Consider the following 20,280-nt stretch of genomic DNA (forward strand, 5'->3'; position numbering starts at 1 on the left):
TGAAAATGATGGTGAAATGCATTAATCACTTCAAAGATAAATAAGCATACGAAAAGAGTAGCACAACTATCAGTATCACTAAGTAAAAAAGCGAGGGTGAAATAGTCTTTCTGTATCGGGGTAGAGTATCTATTTCTTCAAAACAGTGCATACAAATATGAAAGGTGAGAGGCGGTGGGCCCCTCCAATCCCCCGGATTCCAAAGGCTCCATGAAATCCAGTTAAATTGGCCAAGGAGAAAGGTTGAGTGAACACGTCACCAACACGTGCGTGGTTGTAGCAACACCCTGCGTTGATCTATCTCCAGCGCACACGTGTACGGCAGGATATGAACTTGGAATATATATTTTCCTGCCAGCGCATTATTTTGAGTGCCAGCTCAACGAACACCCACCAGCCAATTACTTAAAAATAATTATAAATAATCATAATACATAAAACTACATAATGACGTATATAAAAATAATCATAATTACTTGCAATACGTGTCAATTCGCCAGCAAAGCATGTTATGCGGTAATTATATTCCGCACTTTTAATAATCTACAAACTACATTTAAAAATTGGAAATTTTTGAATACTGACTATTCTGGACTATAAGCACATTTAATAATATTAACTTCTCCATTCATATGAGTTAGGGAAAAATATTCAACTTAATTGGAATACTAAAATAAATGTCGGAAAATCCAATAATATCCTTGTTTACTAATCTAAAACGAAAAAAATCAATTTCGAATGTATGCTTCTGCATAAATTAAAATAATAAAAATTAAATTTTGTGCTAATTGGTATACAATAAAAATTTATCGACGGATCTTTTCGATGTATGCTTCTGCATAAATTAAATAATAGTAAAAAATAAACTAATATGCGTGAAAATGCACCACGGAATAATGGAAATGGCGAATTAAATGAAAATCTCATCTCATCTCATGTCATACTTACTCATTTAGATATGATTTCGATGAAATCAAAATATTTTTGTACAGAGACACGTTTTGCGTGACGTGGCTTGTTGGCTTGGCCTTCCCTCCTCTCTTTTTCTCTTCCTGCTTTCCCTTTCTCTCTCTAGAACTTCACTGTGCCGAAACACATCTGTTGAGAGAGAGAACTGAATGCTATCATTTTGCAAGCATAAACTAGCTGTCCAAATCTCAATTTCGCCTCCAAAACTCCGAATTAACATTTCTCCAGGTACGTTCAATTCTGAGTTTTTTCAACTCAGCTGAAACTCTATCTAATTTGCGGTTCTATTCTGATCGCACTGATTATCTTGTTGTTTTCTGGTTGGAGCGCGTTTGTGTGTGAATATTGATCTTGGAATTTATTTTTCGTGTTTACATGTTACTTGGAATAATTAAATCTGCTGAATTTTCAAAGAGAAATAGTTGAATGATAGAACCTGTTGAATATTAGGATTATGGAATAGGTTTACTAGACCTCGAGCTTTCATTAGTATTTTATTTTTGAAAACCTCAGGTGGCTAAATTGCAGTTGAAACGAGTTTTTCATGGTTTCAGACTTTCAGTTATGGAATTTTGGTGTTAGAGGGTAGATTTGTCATTTCACACCCTTTTGTGCTTGGACTGCAGTCGGTAGTTTATTTTGCTACAGTTTGGGGCTGGATGGGATGATTAAAAGGACGGTTAAGCCCCTGGATTTTCTTCCCCTTCGGAATTTGGTGGTATAGTCATACCCAACCGATTAGTTACACTTACACCACTTTACACTGACTCTGTTTCATAACTACTTTAGGAATTTTGGAATTGAACTTAAAAACAGTATACCACCAATTTTGGTTTCTCATAATTCACTATGTTTCCAAAATTGTGTATGAGTGTAAAGTGTTGATTGAAAATGTAATATATCAAGAAATAATAATAGTATTATAAAGTCATTACCTTGTGCTTTTTACAATTTCGTGACATTTATAGGCACTTGTATTTTTCCACGTTGACTTTGTTATCTTGCATAAAGTACTGGAAAATTATTGTCAAGTCTTTACTTTTATTATCTTCCTTTAACTTTCATGATTCAGCCTTCTGCATGATTGTATCACTGTTGGGTAGCTGATCTCGGTGTGTTCTTAGTTTGATAACATTAGCTCAATGTCTTAGATATTTTGTACAGAATTGTTTTTTTGATCAAATCTGCTTTATTTGATCCTCCGGCATTATTTGTGATGGTCAACTATGTAGTGGATGTATAGGTCAATCATTTTGATTTGTGATATTAACTAATTTTTTTCTATTATGGCAGCCTATTGAATCTTGTTATATTGCCCGGCCATTATTGGGCGGAGTATCAAGAGTCGCTCCTGAACACATCATGGGAAACAGTGAAGAAGGGAAGGGTACCAAGCTGGAAAAATCAACTCCACCTGCAGTGGTGAGTATATATAGTAGAGTAACTGTTATTGCTGCAGCCCGTCGTGTAATGCTTCTATAAAGAAGGATCAAAGCATTTTATACAGATATGCTCGAGCCAGCTAGCTTTATTTGCTGTTTCCTTTTTCCTGAGGAGATTTAAATTGGTTTCCAATTGGCAGGATCAGAATAACATGCATATGTATCCTGACTGGGCAGCAATGCAGGTTAGTCTTCACAAATTTTCATGTACACAAAAAAACAGGTGCAATAGAAAAAATAATCAAGCTCTTTGTTAATGGTTATTGTGGATGTTTATCTATCAGGCTTACTATGGTCCCCGATTTGCTGTTCCACCATATATGAACTCGGCTGTAGCTTCTCCGCATGCACCACCCCCCTATATGTGGGGCCCACCACAGGTATTGCAGTTTTTCTAAGAATTGAATTGGTCTTATATCATAGTATCATACACTAGTGTGTTTGGAATATGTATAAAGCTCATAACACCAAATTGGTTTTCTCAGTCGTTGATCCCTCCTTATGGAGCACCATATGCTGCTTTCTATACTCATGGAGGAGTTTACCCACATCCCGGAGTTCCTATAGTAAGCTTTAAGCGAACAAGAGCTACTCCCTTTGAAGCTTCTACTGAAAAATTGTTTGTTAGCATTACGATATAATTAACACATACTCCGTATGTGCTTTTACGTGTAGGCTGGTACTGCTATGAGCGTGGAAACGCCAGCCAAGTCATCAGGGAATACAGATGGAGTCGTCGTGAAGAAATTGAAAGAATTTGATGGGCTTGCTATATCAATATGCAATGGAAATGGTGATGGTACTGAAAATGGAACTGAGCAAAGACAGTCAACAGACAGGTTTGTGGAGTTCAAGGGCCGCAATGAACCTTAAATTACTTAGTAGTACTACTTAACATAGGCCATAATTCTGTAGTTGAAATTAAGAAATGAATTTTTATGGTTTTCTGATTATTTTGATTAATGTATAACCTAAAATGCTCAAATTTGGTTATATGGACAGCGATGAGACTGGTGGTTCCAGTGATGGAAGTAATGGAGTCGCACCCGGCCGGGTAAGGGATCTATCTTACTAGATGAGAGTTTTCCTGTTCTTTTGTTATATGCTAGTTGCGTGTTGTCTTAAATGCATTGCTTATAATTTTATTCTGTTTTGTTTACAGGCTAATCAGAATGGAAAGAAGAGAAATGGACAAGGATCTCCGAAGAAAGGTAAAGCTTTTTTCGTCATCATTGTTAATGTACAGAGCTAATTGTACATATTTTGAGTATGTCAAGCCTGTGAGCCTCGCAGCTTTCAACCACAAAATGCACGAGCATACCAAATCTATTTGCTAAACCTGCTATAATGTGTTCTCAGTTTATTTTGATTTGATCTGTTGTATTTGATGCTTTTAATCAGAAGATGGGAAGGCTCCTGAAAGCAGTTTAGCTCCTCTTGTCGATGTTAGCCAAGCTTCTGGGAAGATGATGGATGTGATTCCTCCTGCTAATAAGCCAGTGAAAGCTATGAACATCGCATTGGAAGTCAAGGAACCTTCCCTAAGTGCAATTTCTAGCCCAGCTAGTGTTCCACTCCACTCGATTCCAAATGAAAACTGGATGCAGGTGTGCTCATCAACTTTCTTCAGTTGCGTGAAACTTCTATTATGCTATTTCTCAACATAATACTTGGTTGCAGAATGAAAGAGAGTTGAAAAGAGAGAGGAGGAAACAGTCCAACCGGGAATCAGCAAGACGATCAAGACTGAGGAAACAGGTATGACTCACCACAAAGGATTACAATCTATTGGAGAAGTCCTCTTAAGATATTGAGTTCCTTATCGCCTCTCTTGTTAAGTGATCGTCTTCCTTCGACACAGGCTGAGACTGAAGAACTAGCTGTCAAAGTTCAAGCACTAACTTCTGAGAACATGACCCTCAAATCCAGGATACATAAACTAATGGAAAGCTCTGGGAAACTAAAGCTTGAAAATGCTGCACTAATAGTACGTTGACACACGTGATTTCTTTACTTGCTTGTCAGCTGTCGATATTTTTTCAATTTCATAAATGACCGGAATTTGTAGGAGAAACTAAAAGAAACTCAATTAGGCCTGAGAGAGGAGGCAAATCCTCACAATATTGATGATCTGAGGCTGAAACCAGTGAGCACTGTGAACCTACTTGCCAGAGTTAACAACTCGGATTCATCTGACAATAGAAATGAGGACAGTAGCAATTCATACGACAACAGTAGCCGCCATGGAGCTAAACTCCGTCAGCTTCTTGACAGTAGTCCCAGGACTGATGCTGTTGTTGCCGGTTGACGCTCCATCCCTCCTTGACTTAAGCCGATCCGGTAACTTTTCGCATAATTCGTCGAAAACTACCTCTAACAACAGTAATAGAGTGTGGTAAGTAATCGTAAACGAGCTCCGCAAGTGTAGTTTCATTGCAACTGATTATCTCAGCAAAGCCTGGAATGTGTTTTAAATGTTCAGATTGCTGAGAAGCTACGTAATATTAGTCGGTGGTGACGGCGCTGAGCGTCTTCGTACTTCTAGAAGGAAAAAGAAGTGCATTTCTATAGGGTGTGAGAGTTTTCAAACTATAGATGAGATTCTGATAGTTGATAGGGAATAATGTGTTTGATTTTTAGAGATGATTGCGATAATTTGAGGCCCTTCGACTGAGTGAAGGAGATAATGTATAAAGTTGTTACCAAGAAATACATGTATTTTAATTTAACTAACTAGAATATTTTTAATTAATCACAACTCTATAGCACTAATTAAGGTATGGTCTCCTTTTTCAGACCCTCCATATGTAAATTAGTCGTTCAAAATAATACTTTTGTTGTATGTAAACAAAAAATACGTTGTTTGTAATTTTACAATCTGCATTATCATAGCATGCAGAAACAAAAATATTTTTTAATGTTTATATGTGTGGTGTTATAGTTTTAATCCCCACCATATAATATAAGGCAATATTTCCCTCCATTTTGGATTCGAAATTGCAACCCCCACTTGATTACACAAGTGCCCAATCTTTGAAATTTCGTTGTTACAATATCATTAAGATTTAGCCATATTTGTAACTAATGTTTGTGGGGCTAACAAAAGATGTCCAAGATTTTTGAAATCATAGTCTCTGTTTAATGTAGTACTTTGTCCTCAATTATTTTTGAGTAAATTAGATCAGCACTGCTTGTGTTTGCAAAAAAAACGAACCAAATCAAGATGCTAACCACATTTCAATTTTCATATATTTATGTATTTCAATTAAATTGATATGCGAAATTTTATCCGATTGGATGACTCCTAGATTGCTCATCGCTCGAAATGAGGTCAGCCTCCTCTCGTGTGCTAAATTGACCGTCAAAGGCATGTTAGGTTCTCCTCGATTCCATTGATCGGTTGTCTGCCTACTTTTTCATTGTGGTGAATCTCCCACTACACCTTTACTTGAATAGTTGCATGAAAGATCTCTTGTTCTCTTTGTAGTAGGTAGACATCACATTTATCAAAATGTTCGTTACACTTGCATCACTCATTTCACTTTCTATTGCATTGTAGATGACGCAAAATTTGGAAAATCGAGGTTGAGTCCATCGTAATGCACTCAAACCATAGAGTTGTGTGTTTAGGGACGCCTACATAGCTTACCTCATTGTACTTAACATTATCCTAAAATAACAATCATTTTGTTGAGTTCAGTGGTGAATCGTTGAACTCTTACACTACTGACTACTATCATAGTGCAGTTTTTGGTATATTGCTTTGCACGTTTCCTGATGTTCTTATGTGGAGTATTAATCAAGAGTTATGGCGACCTATATGACCTTACGCCTGCATGGTCAACTGTTGTAATATGTGAGACAATTTGTGTCATACGTGACGGTTGATTGGATGCGAATCGTGAGAACTTGCATGCACGTGTAAGGGACGGTCGAAGGGCCTTGCACGTGGTTTGGGCTGCCAATTTCTTCCTCGGCAACGCTTGGCGGCTCGCATAAAAGTTGGGGGCGAGCGGCGATCATAAATGCTCACGCGCTCCCTACATTGGTGAGCCGTGGTTCTAATTGCTCTATGGATGAATTTTTTGGGCGTTGTACCTCCTGCCCTAATTATCGAAAGTAGTTGTACATTACAAGCCGGCGCATTTTAGCACCGATTGTACAACTCCATGTACCTACACGTTTCCTTCTCCTCATATTTCGTCTTCCCAAAACAGCAAATTAAGCAACCATAAAAAAATGTCATAATAACTTTTTCAAATTTTCATTCTTTAATTGCTTCACATGAATGTTCCATTATTTTATTTCCAAACATCCCATGTTTCCACATTCCTGCTCGCTCCCTCAGGTTACGTTACTTCCTGTAATTGTTTGTTTTTCAATCTAAACTACGCTTGATTAGGTCCAAGATTGCATCACACTTACATTTTATAGACTGTGGGCTACTATATATTGTTCAAAGTTTCCGTCATTGTTTCTCACTGTTTTAGATTGTGCGTTTGTTTTTGGGCTTTCTGGAATCTGACTGCTTCATGCGAAAGACTCCACCTATTTTGCTCAGTTAATCCAGTTATTATTGTGCTCAAATTGTTTTTTTTTTGCTTGAAATTTGAGAAATTTTCAATTGAGGCTTATTCTGTTTCTTCAAATTGTTGTGGGCTTTTGGGGTTAGATTTGAATTGGGAACTTTGTAGCATTTGTGGGAAGGAGATTGCACCTGGTCAATTTCTGTGGCTTGTTTGGATTGCTGTAATTTTGAAGTTTGGCACCTTTTATTAGAATACCTCATATTTTGATTTGGGAGGAGTGTCGTATGGGATTGCCTTGGATCTTAAGTTGGGGGAATTATGCCAAGTGTTGAACATCTTGGTGAGATTGCTGGGGTGGTAAAGAGATAAGAGTTTATTTTGTAACGTCTTTCGGCAGGCTTTAAGTCTTCTCAAATCTGAGTGTACGGATGGGGCGGCATTTGAAAGTTTCGAAAAGTTGGGTATAAATGTGGTTCAGTAGCTGGCAAGATTATCACAATGGAGGCATTGGGACTTGAGGGGATAAGTCGATAATTAGCTGTCATAGTGACATTTGTATCTTTCGTTTCTGTAAAGGGGGTTATTCACATCCGAGGACTATATATTAGGAATCTAGGTATAGTTTTGCGACTCGGGACAAAACAAATATATCATTTTCTGATTTTGGGTGTAAAGAATGGGGCATCCTGCAGCCGTTTGGGACCATAGAGCTTCTCTTGAATTGACAAAGGACTGGAATGGAATCGACCAAGTTGTGCTTCGGAACCCTCAAGGGGCGTCTGCGCGGGTAAGTTTCTATTATTTCATGATTCTTGATGCGGAAATGGGGTTTATGTGTAGTTTCCATTCTTATGCCGAATAGATCTGTGTGATTCTTGAAATTCTTCCGATTATGAATATTTGAAAATTTCAGGTGAGCCTGCATGGAGCACAAGTTCTCTCGTGGAGGAATGATAGAGGCGAAGAACTTCTTTTCACCACTAGTAAGGTGTGGTTTCTATCATAATTAATAAGATATATGTGTGATATATGTTGTGCATATTCATTTTCTTCAGTTTCTAGTATATACAAGTACTTCCGTGTCATATCATCCTAGATTCGGTGCTATTGGTATTAAAACATGATTCAAAGATCTTAAAACTGAAGCTGTAATTTTGCATATCTTGAGGTTGCTTATTTATAAAGTTTACACTAAGCTTAGGTTGAATATCTGAGATCACCCACTCTAGAATTTGGACCAGCAGCTGTCATTATAGCTAGAACTGGTGATGTAATTCTTGTGAGAAATATTTATTTTGCAATGCTTAATTGCCCAATGAATGCTGTGGGGAAGATTTTGTTTTCAAGTTCCACTCGTTCCTAGAAAAAGGTTTTGACACTTTATTGAGCGTTAGAGAAAACATCAGCCTCACTCTGAAAGTTTAGAAGTTCAATATACTTGAATTTCCTTGTAATTGAATCATAGAAATATTTAATTCTTTTATTCATTTTTCGCTAATGAAAGCTGTATATTGACCTTCAATCTTTGCAGGGCATCTTTAAGTCTCCAAAAGCAATGCGGGGAGGCATTTCCATTTGCTTTCCACAGGTACACACCATCAATTGTTTGTGTATTTCGTTGTTATTTCAAGACTTTGTGAATCTGTAAACATATATAATTATATACTGTATTCTAACTTCATATCGCGTCCATGCTTTAGTTTGGTAACTGTCATGCGCTTGAGCAGCATGGATTTGCTAGGAACAAGAATTGGAAAATTGAGGATAATCCTCCTCCGCTGCATTCAAAGGACTCTTTTGGTAAATCCTTTGTTGATTTACTACTTAAACCCGTTGAAGAAGATCTGAAGTTCTGGCCTCACAGGTAAAAATTTTACACGTTTGGGCATTTTTATTTCATTCCTAACTCTTCTTAGCAGTGTTTGAACTCTCTCTCACTCTCTTTCTGGTCTTCTCTCAGCTTTGAGTTTCGCCTTCGAGTTTCTCTCTCATCCAATGGAAACTTGATACTGATATCGCGCATCAGGAATATAGGTTGGAAACCTTTCAGTTTCTCTTTGGCCTATCACACACATTTCTCTGTTTCTGACATTAGGTACATAGTCGGATATTTTGATTTATTCATTCTTTTCATAAATCATCGTTGAAACTTACTCTAATTTTCTAATATCTGTTTGCCCTTTTTTTTGCACTTCCAACAGTGAAGTCAGGATAGAAGGTTTAGAGACGCTGGACTACCTTGACAACCTCTCCCAAAGGGAACGATTTACAGAGCAAGGCGATGCCCTAACTTTCGAATCAGAGGTAAGTCTTCTTCCACCTCCAAATGTTGCAGTTGCAATTTGATTGTTAAGTAATCATATTCTAAATCATTGTTACTTTTTTTTTTGTGTCTATATGTTTCCCCATCTTCAGATAGACCGTGTTTACCTAAGCTCACCCAAGTGCGTCGCTGTTCTTGATCATGAGAAGAAACGAACATACGTTATCAGAAAGGAAGGGCTACCTGATATGGGTATGTATCATCACATCTTTTTCCTTAGTCAGCAACCTCCAGTTTGCGGCCTTAAACACAAATATGGTATTTTCATGTAGTTGTGTGGAATCCGTGGGAGAAGAAGTCGAAAGCAATGGCAGATTTTGGCGACGAAGAATATAAGCAGATGCTATGTGTGAATGCAGCAGCAATAGAGAAGAACATCACCCTGAAACCAGGAGAGGAATGGACAGGGAGAGTCGAGCTTGCTGCTGTACCTTCAAGCTTCTGCTGCGACGAACTCGAACCTCATCTCGACTACTTTTGATGCTCGACTTGTGATCGTTCGTTCGCTAGCTCACTTTATCGAAAGCCTGTGGTTTTTGGAAAATGGCTGATAAAAATTTGGTTTGTGTAGGATTTGAGGCATTTACATTTGCTCTCTTTTAGCTTTGATCAATGAGCTCAATATCATGCTTTTAAGCCACTCTGGTTCTGAATAAATCTATTTTGTGATGCTTCAGACAAATTGTAACATCAATTTGACATTTGGAACATTAACATTCGTGAAAAGTTGAATTTTCATATTAATAATTCTGTGTTACAATTTCTAACGCTCAATTGATTAGATCTGTCAAGAACCGCAAACAAATTATAGCATCAAATTCCCAAATCTCTTAAACATATTCTTTTTTTTTCCTGTCTCCTAAAAATAAAAATTTTTTATATAAGGAAAATTTTTTCACTCTATTAAGGTGGAACTCATTTTCTCTTCTTTCTCTCTTAGTTTTCTATTTTGTACTAAAACCGTGACGTTTCAAATGTTTCTATTTTTGGGGACGAGGGAGTAGTTACTAACGCTCAAATCTTACCTTTTAAATAGGAAGTCTACAAAATTGTTAAATAGAAAAAATAAGATGGGAAAAGATGGAAACTGTGAGAAAATATATAATTATCCTATCTTTTTATACTTCCACCACTCCCCTGCCTCTAGCAGATCATAGCTATGCAGCTCATTCCAAAACTTGGCTTGAACGCATTACAATTTCTATACACCTCTGCGAGACTCCAATTGCTTGGTGTTCTCCAGTAATACCTGTCAGATTGAAACGAACTGGTCGAGCGAAACAAGAAATCAAATTGAAGAGATAGCTTCAATGTGAGTGTGTATCACGCTTACCTCACGAATATAACTTGCCACTGCTTTGCAACCTTCTGTTGCTAGCTGCATGACAGTTTCAAATGTCTCCATTTGCAGTTTGGAGTCCATCTATCAGGAAAGACAACATATAAGTCAGTTCAAGGAAAAGAGAGTTATGCAGATTCAAGGGCTTTTGCCAACCAGAACAGCAATGAAGCCAATTTACTCGAAGGTATGAGCACAATCGAAGTCCAAGAAATGAAAAAAAAAAATAGTAGTGTATTAAAAAGGACCTGAAGGAGGGTGACTTTGTCTAACTTAGGCAGAATGCCAACAGTAACATCAGGTCCACCAGCACTATCTTCAACGTAGTTCAGATCTGCGTTTAATTTGCAAAACTCGAGGTTACTTTTGAATTTTTACGTGATAATAGGATCACATACACTGAACATATGTATGAAATTGAAATACATAACAAATTGATGAGGCTGTTAACTACCGAGCAGAGGGGTCCCGTTCAGAAATCCAGCACTGCAGGAGGTAACAATATCAGTCATAGGGATACCAGCATCAGCAAGGGCCAACGTTGCAGCATTTATGCATGCTGATCTTGTTCCTGAACAAATTAGATTGTAGACGAGCTATGGTTAGTGGATGACAATAAAATGCCCATGCCGTTTCAACACTTGACACTGGGACCAATGGAATGGAGAACGCTATTTACCTCCATCCGCTTGAAGAACTTGGACAAATATATCAATCTGCAAAACATGATTTTAAGATTAAAAGAATAAGAAATTAATTGAGGCCATCTAGACATAGCTTCCATTTTGTGGGCAACAAACCTGAGATCGAGGCATCAAGTGAGTCAATATGCATGCTTCCATCGTCTGACGAATGACCATAGATATCTCTGTTGATCGCCTGCACACCACATTGAATATTACCGAAGAAGTTAGTGAATGCAAAATGGGCACACTAGAAACAGATATCAACTCCTCGAGTTTAGAGAAAAGCATTAGCACGAAAGGCTACACCAGTTATGAAAAACCAGTACTACTATAATTATACGCCTATCATGGAGTACAATGCCTGTTATGTTAACACTAAGCAGCTAGGCTGTTTACGAGCAGGAGTTTGCACTAGACTTGCTCAACTGTTACATACCTGTCACCCTTAGGTTTCCTCATCCGATCTCCAGTACTGAAATTAGCCATGCTATACTCACAGCGTACCTGTCAACCATATAAGCGAAATTCACCTCTGTATGATCGCCATGGATAAAACACAAATTTTACAAACACGCAATGCGTAAAGAAAATTACCAGTGCCTGATCATTACTTTGCTGACTCCTATTTTGGACCTGAAACATATTAAACATCACAAATTCAATATCCAAAGAAATCTCTCTCAGTTTCTCAAACAAGTAAAAATCCATAGCACAAATAGCATTAGGATTTCGTATTCTATTACGAGCACAGAAGTTTATACATTCATACACAAGTAATCAGCATCAAAATAGCAATATTTTGGTGTTCATTATAGCACATTTCTGTGAAAAAAATATCTATTGCTCAAGAAAACAAAGCACCTCTCTGGGTCCATAAACAGCAGCAATGACTTTGGTGTTCCCCATCTCAAAAACAGCTGAGCTGCAATCAACATACAAATTCAATTTAGGTCAATCAATAGTGCACGAAAACATCACAAAAAGCAACTACAGATTTCCAATTCTTACCCGTCGGCTTTCGAAACCACTCCTATTTCTGCACGAAGCTGCCTCATCTGAAATCACCAACAATTCCATAGTCTTACAACATTGCCGTTAGACAGTGGCGAGTGGCCAACAGTTGAATGCAAACTTGAAAAGAGAAAAAAGAAAAGAAACCTCCATAGGACGGCGACCGTCCAATCGAAGACCTTCAGGATTAACAAACTCCATCTTAGAGAGAGACGCCGTGCGCCGCCGGAAAGGTTTTGTTTTTTACTGGTGAGAATGAATGCAGACCATAATATGGGCCGTTTCTATTTAAATAATATGGCCTAACCATTTTAGGCCCATATATAAAAACCCATATTCTCCTGGCCCGATTTATTACTTGTGTTGTTTTTTCTTGGCGTTTGCTTCTCTTTTTAATTTAATTTTTGCACACCAACAATAATGACTACTCCCTCCGTCCGTCATTAGTAGTCTTATTCATGGACGGTATGAATTTTAAGAAATGATAAGAAAAATGGGTGTAAAAGAATTAGTGGAATAGAGGTCCCACTTGTATATATTAGTTTTAAATGAAACGTGAGTGGAATGAGTTAGTGGAAGGTATGACTCTATTACCACTAGTATCACACCTGTGCGATGCACGGATTAAATATTTTAAAATAATAATTTTAAATTATAGGTTATTTACAAAAAATTTAAAACATTATAAAAAATGTATATAATAACTATGAATTATACGGCTAAAACATATATATTAAACATGAAATAATTAAGAATGAATCATAAAAATTTGGAAAGCTTTGATTCATAATACATGAATGGAAATTATTTGAAATAACATCATTTCATTAAGTTCTTCGAAGAAAAAAAAAATCCATGTATTATGGAGTACTAAATAAAAATACTATTCCTATATTATAATTAATTGAAAGTATAACATCTCACGAACTACTTTCTATACAAAAATTTCATAATTGTGAATAAATAAATTATAAATCAATATTATTAGACTAATTCAAATTAACTTATTACTATTTTGTTATTAATTGACACACTTAATAACAACAAATTTTAAAAATTGACATGGAATAAATATAAAACAATAGCTAAATGATTCAGGCAATATTAAAGTAAAACTTAAAAAAGAATTAAAAAAGAATTAAGTTATAATATACTATTTAATTTATAAGAGCATTAATACTTCCATAACTCAACTTATATAGATATGTGGAAAAAAAATACTGATATAGTATAATTTTCTATCATGGGACAGAGGATATAGTAATAACGTCTTATATAAGTGATCTAAAAAGATGGTAATATATATTAGTGAAGGCTATCGCTTAGCCAAATATATAACGGACCAATAATATAGGCAAGCTTAAACTTAAAAGCCTAATAGCTCATCTTTATAACAAAAGGAATAACGGCAAGCTTAAACTTAAAAGCCTAATAGCTCATCTTTATAACAAAAGGAATAAACTACAGTTCATCAGACTAATATAGTTATTGAAGAAGATTAGACCAAAAATATAAAGACCAATAATATGGGGAAGTCTAAACTTGATGAATAGCCTAATATCCAATCCACAATTAGTAGGACTATTAATAATATTATTATTGAAAAAGACTAAATATGAATATGCAAATTGGACAGGAGTATGGCAGCTGTGATGCTACACAGAAATTTCACCATATCATCGGCCTTCGTCCACGCTGTGCCTCTCTACCTCATTCTTTGTCGTTGTGAAGATTAAAAAAAAAAACAAATAAACAAAACAAAACACACAACCACAATGAAAATACAACAAATGATAAACATGAAATTGTACGAAAAAACGTCACTTCCTTAAGTATTGCACCAAACTTTTCGTGTAAACTTCACGGAAAAGTTGCTTGAATGCTAACGCCCTAAGCAAAAAAATATAATTAATGATTTTATATAATTTGCATACAAAAATAAAATAACTCATTAAACAACATACCGCACGGTAATGAAAAACACTATAACCCGATGGCATTGGTTATGGCTCCATGAGCAGTAGCTTCATAAACGTGGATGCAACGAACTTCGATAACAAAATAAATTGTGGAAGGCTCCAGATCATGGAGAAAGGTGAAGAATGATTCCATGATGTCGACCTTTTTTCATAAGATATGAACAAAAATATCAAACTTAAGTGTGAGGTAAGTAGGAATGTGTAGATAGTAAGTCTTCAAACGTCATATTTATAGATAAAAAATTAACCATGAGATGCTTTACAACTTCTCCAAATTAAAGTCATTAATTTGCACCTTTAAATGTGAATAATAAGTTTCAAAAACTGAATAATTAATTAAAAAATTGATTGATGGATGGAAACTATATACGGACACACATTAATTTTATAAGAGAATTTAATATTTTGATTTTTTATTCTATTCTCATAGAGAATTCATGATAGCAAATATGTAACGGTAAAATAATGATGAGCATTAATTTTTGATATTAAATTGAGTGTTACAAAGAAATGAAATGACATTTAATTAAAATAATTTTATATTACTCGATACTTATGAAATTAAAAGAGACTTAATCTTTTAATCTAAAATGGCAGATAGATGAGTTTTTGATTAAAATTTTTAACCTATGTAATACGCATATATACTTGTTTGGTTCTTAAATGAGAGTTAGTGATTTCCTATGTGCATAAAAATAATTTTGTACGTACATAAATTCTTTAATATATTGAAATAAATTAAGATACACACGCGGTGTGAAAATTATGTTAATTCATCAATATATTATATATACATGGTGGATTTCTATTTATTACTAACGCTTAACCCAACAAAAATTATTTCCCCATACAATAATGTGATTAGATTGTAACTGCCATTTTAAATTATCATAATTATTACTAATACAATTCTTAATTTTGAAAGAAGTTACAAATCCTATAATTATTATTAATACACTATATTGTTTAATACAAATATATTTTAAAAATATTCTAAATTAGTACTCAAAACACAACTTTTATATGATGAAGATGTATAGATAGATTTTCATTTGTAATACCCAAAATGATATATGGACAAAGAAGATGCTTATTAATTATGATTCCCACATTTATCGATTATTAAATAATTAATTATTGAATTATAAATGCTATATGCATTGATTATCATGCCCAATTATCAAATATTCAAATTAGTCCATAATTTATAAGTATTTCAGAATGAGGATAAAACTTATAAATATTTCAAAAGAAGGCCAAAACTCGCCTTTTATATATGTATAGATTTATGGTAAAACTGAACCGAGACTTCTATTCGCGGACGGAGGGAGTAGTAATATAGCTGTAAAAATATGTAGATAACTAGATACTACTGTAGTAGGAGTACTGAGGAGACATTGTTCTAAGTGCTAGGGACTAAATTTTGATGTATGAAGGTTGTCAATCGCATTATAATATGTGGCTCTTCACTGAATAATTCAATTTGCTAAATTAATATTCCATGCGTCTTATAGAAGCAGACTAATTAAAAATAACAAAGATTTTTTAAAAAAGAATTTTTTTTTAATGAATATGAATTATTTCTACTAGAGGTATATAGAGTATATGATATACAAAAAATAGAGTAGTATCACATTTTCTTTCGCAAATTCAGTTTGATTAGTCTACGTATACAATGACGACAGTCAAAAATTGATAATCCTCAAATGCTATATTTGGAAGACTCCACTCACCAAATCATCGTAATTAAAATCCCGAATCACCACGATTATCATATCTAATTATAACTACTTAATTACAAAAAAGGCAATATTGCATATATAAAATTATGGAGTAGGAAAATAGGAAATAGGAAATAGGAAATACGTAGGAAATAGGAAAACAAATAAAAAGTCGCACTATATTCTCGTTAGCGTCAAGAAGAAGAAGCAGCAGCTGAACCAGAGGAAATTAGGGGGAGAAAAAAAAAAGTAAAAAAAAGTCTTCTTTCCTTCTCTCTCTGTATTTCTTTCAACGAATTCGATCGTTCTTATATATACGCAACCTGGGTTGTCTTAAATTTCTCTTCATTGTTTGTGGGCTTCATTTTTTGCCCTTGAATTCAATTTGGCAGATCTGATTCTTGAACAATGGCTTCGAAACGGATCTTGAAGGAGCTAAAGGATTTGCAGAAAGATCCGCCCACTTCCTGCAGCGCAGGTGTTTATTCGCCCAATTTTGTTCCTTTTATGATTTGTTTATGTTTTTGCACGGTGTGTTGGTTGATCTGCGAAATATCGATGTTTGCATGTGGGTATATTTTTTTCTTGTGGGTTTGTCGGATTTCGTTGTTTCAATCCATTTTTACTGGCAAAATTCATTCTTGGTGGTGCTAATCTGTGGGCCGGCATCTCGATTAGTGGTGGTTTGGCAAGTTTCTTTTTCCCTTTTCACGTGGGCTTGAGTGATTTGTAGTTTTGGTCTCGAATTTTCCTGTTACATATAAAAAAAGAAATAAAAAGTTTTTGGGGATTACTTTCTTCTTTTGTGCACAATAATGGTTGGTGTTAGTTCTGGCCCTAATTTTGTGGTGATATTGCCAATGATGTTTATTGAAAAGGGGAAAGGCTAAAAAGAAAGTAATTTGGGGCTTTCTGTATATTATCTAGTGACATTGGGATTTTGATAAATTTGTGCCCAGTTGATAAATTTGTCCCGCGAGTTCAGTTATATTTGTAGAGGCTTATGTTGCATAACTTTTATGAATTGAAGAATTTGCATTTTTGGCACTTCTCACATGTCAATAATCAGATGTCCGTCTAAACATGTTGATTCACGAGAAGCTGGGGATATCTGTGTCCAAATAGAGAGGCTGGTAGTGAGCCGTACCAAAATTATGATGCATACTGTATTTTACCTGTCCAGTGACTAGACCAGAGAACTAGCCAGAGAGGGTTTTGTTAATCTTCTCAAGTTCAACGTCAAGGAATTGGGCATTTCTTTGATTCATTTTCTAGCTTTTAGCAATTACTGTATCTTCTTTGGTGTTTCAACCAGTTTACTACCCTTTCAAGTTTGCTCGTTTGGTTATGATTCTGATTCAGGGAAGCATTGGATTATGAAGTGGATATTTCTAAGTAGTTATCTAACTAACTGTGTATGGTTTTCTTCCTGATTTTCTGCTGGAAGTTCTTGTTTCCAGTTAAGCATTATGAGTTATTGTTTGCCGGTTTAGACTTCATACCAGCCGTATTGTTTGAACAATCATTGTTCAGAATTACCCTGATTATGCTTGTCACTTGCAATTGCGAGTATTTATGTTATTCTTTCAATTAATGGAGTTGTTATCTTAAGCTTCCTTCCTTCTGTCGACAGGACCTGTTGGTGAAGACATGTTTCACTGGCAAGCCACCATAATGGGTCCACAAGATAGTCCTTATGCAGGAGGAGTGTTTTTAGTCACCATTCATTTCCCCCCTGATTACCCATTCAAACCACCAAAGGTATGGCATTTTTGAATCATTTGTGGATCTATCAACTCACTCTTAGTTTAATTCCAATTGATCGTACTCTGAATCTCTGATACTCTGCTGCATTTGAATACAAAGATGAATTCACATCTTTGTATTTGGTGACATGAACTGCTGCACAAAAATTATCATATCAACTTCATCTGACTGTAGTTGAACAATTCTTTTGCTAAAGATGTATAGTTTAAGAGAAAGTAGTTTTATCAGAACTCAGAAGTCTATCTTAAATTTTCATCGCAGTGCAATAATTGTCTGCCATGTCTAGTAATGGGTTGAAATAATTTAGGGAATTATTGAAATTTGAAGTATCGTCTCTTATTCATGGTTTCTTGTTTTTGTTTATTTGAACCTGAATTAATGTATACTGGAAGGTTGTTATTTAACCCTTTGACGTCATACTATCTGCTTCAAAATATCAGGAGTTATATTGTTGGTTGTGTTTTTCAGGTGGCATTCAGGACGAAAGTTTTTCACCCCAATATTAACAGCAATGGGAGCATTTGCCTCGATATCTTGAAAGAACAGTGGAGTCCTGCCTTGACAATTTCCAAGGTATCTTTACATTTTCTACTAGTTTACTGTGGTGCATTTAGCCGGATGATAAATATCTTGTGAAATCAAAACAACATTCAACACACTGATATGCAATCGTGCTCTATTCCGTATTCCAAAAACAAATTCTTCAATCATCTCATACAACATTTGTGTTTCAATCAGTCTGTGTTACACAAGACTTCCCTTCAGTTTTAAGCGAGTCTAAATAATAGTATGTGTATGTTCAGGTGTTGCTCTCAATCTGTTCACTTTTGACGGACCCTAACCCCGATGACCCTCTGGTGCCTGAAATCGCACACATGTACAAGACAGATAGGTCCAAGTACGAGCAGACTGCTAGGAGCTGGACCCAGAAGTACGCGATGGGTTAGTCTGAGATGCCCTCCCGATGGCTTAGATTTGCATTTATGTACAAATTATATCGTTCTTGGCCATGTTCTTGGTTCGGACCCTGGTAAGAAGAGCTTGAAACTGTCAAGCAATGGTGGTTTGAATTGTTCATATGGAATGTGTATTCAAGAATGACTGGATTTCGTCAATTGATCTTTTCTTTTCTTTTCTTTTTTAATCTGAAACTGGATTTGGTTCATTGATCTTGTTTGATCAATTTACTCACTAGTTATTACTATAACATATCTGTGTGAACCTATTTCTTCTTTGTTTTTTTGTGATCTTTACTTGTTTATTCAAATGTCATTCGTTTCCAATTTTACTTGCGCCATTCTTGGTCGAGCTTGTACCCACTTGCTTTTATCGTCTCAAAATGATTTTTATTAGAATTTGAAAGAGTCACTAAATTAGTATTGGGATGATGTTAAATTGTTGCATATTGATATTGGTACAGGGAACTGGATTAGTAGTATTTGGAAACTGGATTTTTTTATAAATTTTTTAATCTGAAGAAAAATATAAGTTGATTCAGGTTCAGTTCTCTTTTAAACCTAGAATTTCGACTATGGACAAAACAAGTGAGTGAGACCATATAGCCATTTAAAATGTCTTGTTCAAGGGTGGTGGTGACTTTAATGAAAAAAAATACTAGGAGTACTAAATACTACCCCCTCAATTTTTTTTTGTTAATAGAGGCATTTCTGAGTGTAATATGTTGAATAGATGGTGAAAAAAGTAAGAGAGATGAAAAGAGAATAGAGTAAGAAGAAGAATTACTTTTTGCCAAAAATAAAAATGACTTAAATAACTTGGAACTTTCCAAATAGAAAAATGGCTCTATTAACATGGAACAGATACGGACGGAGTATAGATTTAGTAGAAATAGGAGAAGAGTGTCACTTAAAATTTTTATTAACGAACTAATTCTTAGATGCACGACCCACACTGGCACTCACAATTACTACATTATTGTTAACACATTTACTGAATTTTACACAATAAGCATAAACCACACAAAACACAAGCAAACCTCAAAAACCCCATAAAAATGCTCCCATTGCAAATCTTCTCTTATGCTCCACATCCCCACTCACATGTAGCCCATACTCATTTAGCAAACAGTCCACTTTCCACTCCGGCATAGTTTCGTACTCCGCTCTATTATATCTCGGGTAGTGCAACGGCATTTGGAACCCGCCCCGGTTGCTCACCACCTGCCCATTTGGACGACCGTCACCACCACCGAGACCACCAACATTTCTAGGGGGTAGAGATTCAATCCCTCCTCCCATCATTTTATTTTCTTCCTAAGTTTTGACTACCCTTCTTAGAATCAAATGAGAGATCATTTTGGACCTATTTATAGTCAACAAACAATGTGAACAGTTAGGTAAAGGAAATAAATGTAGATTTATTTTTGAAAAAACGCTTAAATTTTCGATATGAATTATAGTGTTGTCAATTTTTGTACTGGCCTTTGATTGACCCTAAACGTCATTTTACGTGCATGAAACATAGGTTGGGGGGCAAATGCAATTCACATGAGTC

General features: G+C 35.5%; 4 protein-coding genes across 9 annotated transcripts; 3 read left to right on the forward strand and 1 right to left on the reverse strand.

Moving 5' to 3' along the window:
• The first annotated feature begins 984 nt into the window (after nucleotides 1–984).
• Nucleotides 985–5,144, forward strand: LOC125197844 (common plant regulatory factor 1-like). Of its 4 annotated transcripts, XR_007172261.2 has the most exons (14): nucleotides 987–1,197; nucleotides 1,596–1,687; nucleotides 2,263–2,391; nucleotides 2,552–2,596; nucleotides 2,696–2,791; nucleotides 2,897–2,977; nucleotides 3,087–3,250; nucleotides 3,414–3,465; nucleotides 3,574–3,622; nucleotides 3,813–4,018; nucleotides 4,092–4,169; nucleotides 4,273–4,398; nucleotides 4,480–4,806; nucleotides 4,894–5,144. XR_007172261.2 is itself a non-coding variant. In XM_048096359.2 (13 exons), the coding sequence occupies exons 1-13, from the start codon at nucleotides 1,119–1,121 to the stop codon at nucleotides 4,717–4,719; spliced, it is 1,434 nt and encodes a 477-aa protein (XP_047952316.2). In that variant the 5' UTR covers nucleotides 985–1,118; the 3' UTR covers nucleotides 4,720–5,144. The 4 variants fall into 4 exon arrangements, 3 of the variants coding, with proteins under 3 accessions (XP_047952316.2, XP_047952315.2, XP_047952317.2); XM_048096359.2 differs by having other exon boundaries at nucleotides 985–1,197; nucleotides 3,816–4,018; nucleotides 4,480–5,144; XM_048096358.2 differs by having other exon boundaries at nucleotides 986–1,197; nucleotides 4,480–5,144.
• A 1,210-nt stretch (nucleotides 5,145–6,354) lies between these two features.
• Nucleotides 6,355–10,010, forward strand: LOC125197845 (putative glucose-6-phosphate 1-epimerase). 3 transcript variants are annotated; one of them, XM_048096362.2, is made up of 9 exons: nucleotides 6,355–6,759; nucleotides 7,633–7,727; nucleotides 7,854–7,928; nucleotides 8,472–8,528; nucleotides 8,641–8,804; nucleotides 8,901–9,035; nucleotides 9,142–9,244; nucleotides 9,356–9,455; nucleotides 9,536–10,010. In XM_048096362.2, exons 1-9 carry the CDS (start codon nucleotides 6,696–6,698, stop codon nucleotides 9,742–9,744), a joined length of 1,002 nt encoding a protein of 333 aa, XP_047952319.1. In that variant the 5' UTR covers nucleotides 6,355–6,695; the 3' UTR covers nucleotides 9,745–10,010. The 3 variants fall into 3 exon arrangements, with proteins under 3 accessions (XP_047952319.1, XP_047953157.1, XP_047952320.1); XM_048097200.2 differs by having other exon boundaries at nucleotides 6,378–6,759; nucleotides 7,338–7,727; XM_048096363.2 differs by having other exon boundaries at nucleotides 6,378–7,727.
• A 254-nt stretch (nucleotides 10,011–10,264) lies between these two features.
• RRP41 (3'-5'-exoribonuclease family protein) lies at nucleotides 10,265–12,590 on the reverse strand. The gene is made up of 11 exons (XM_048097203.2): nucleotides 12,447–12,590; nucleotides 12,297–12,343; nucleotides 12,150–12,210; nucleotides 11,883–11,921; nucleotides 11,725–11,792; nucleotides 11,403–11,481; nucleotides 11,282–11,318; nucleotides 11,057–11,173; nucleotides 10,851–10,936; nucleotides 10,597–10,686; nucleotides 10,265–10,512 (listed from the first exon to the last, which is right to left on the reverse strand). The coding sequence occupies exons 1-11, from the start codon at nucleotides 12,498–12,500 to the stop codon at nucleotides 10,465–10,467; spliced, it is 726 nt and encodes a 241-aa protein (XP_047953160.1). The 5' UTR covers nucleotides 12,501–12,590; the 3' UTR covers nucleotides 10,265–10,464.
• A 3,633-nt stretch (nucleotides 12,591–16,223) lies between these two features.
• LOC125199001 (ubiquitin-conjugating enzyme E2 28-like) lies at nucleotides 16,224–18,991 on the forward strand. The gene is made up of 5 exons (XM_089069648.1): nucleotides 16,224–16,247; nucleotides 16,392–16,477; nucleotides 17,633–17,760; nucleotides 18,235–18,339; nucleotides 18,570–18,991. The coding sequence occupies exons 2-5, from the start codon at nucleotides 16,408–16,410 to the stop codon at nucleotides 18,711–18,713; spliced, it is 447 nt and encodes a 148-aa protein (XP_088925774.1). The 5' UTR covers nucleotides 16,224–16,247; nucleotides 16,392–16,407; the 3' UTR covers nucleotides 18,714–18,991.
• The last annotated feature ends 1,289 nt before the right edge of the window (nucleotides 18,992–20,280 follow it).

This window comes from Salvia hispanica, chromosome 4 (assembly GCF_029641045.1).
Source record: "Salvia hispanica isolate PSC_SH4W2 chromosome 4, Shi_PSC_v1, whole genome shotgun sequence".
NCBI classification, from domain to species: domain Eukaryota; kingdom Viridiplantae; phylum Streptophyta; class Magnoliopsida; order Lamiales; family Lamiaceae; genus Salvia; species Salvia hispanica.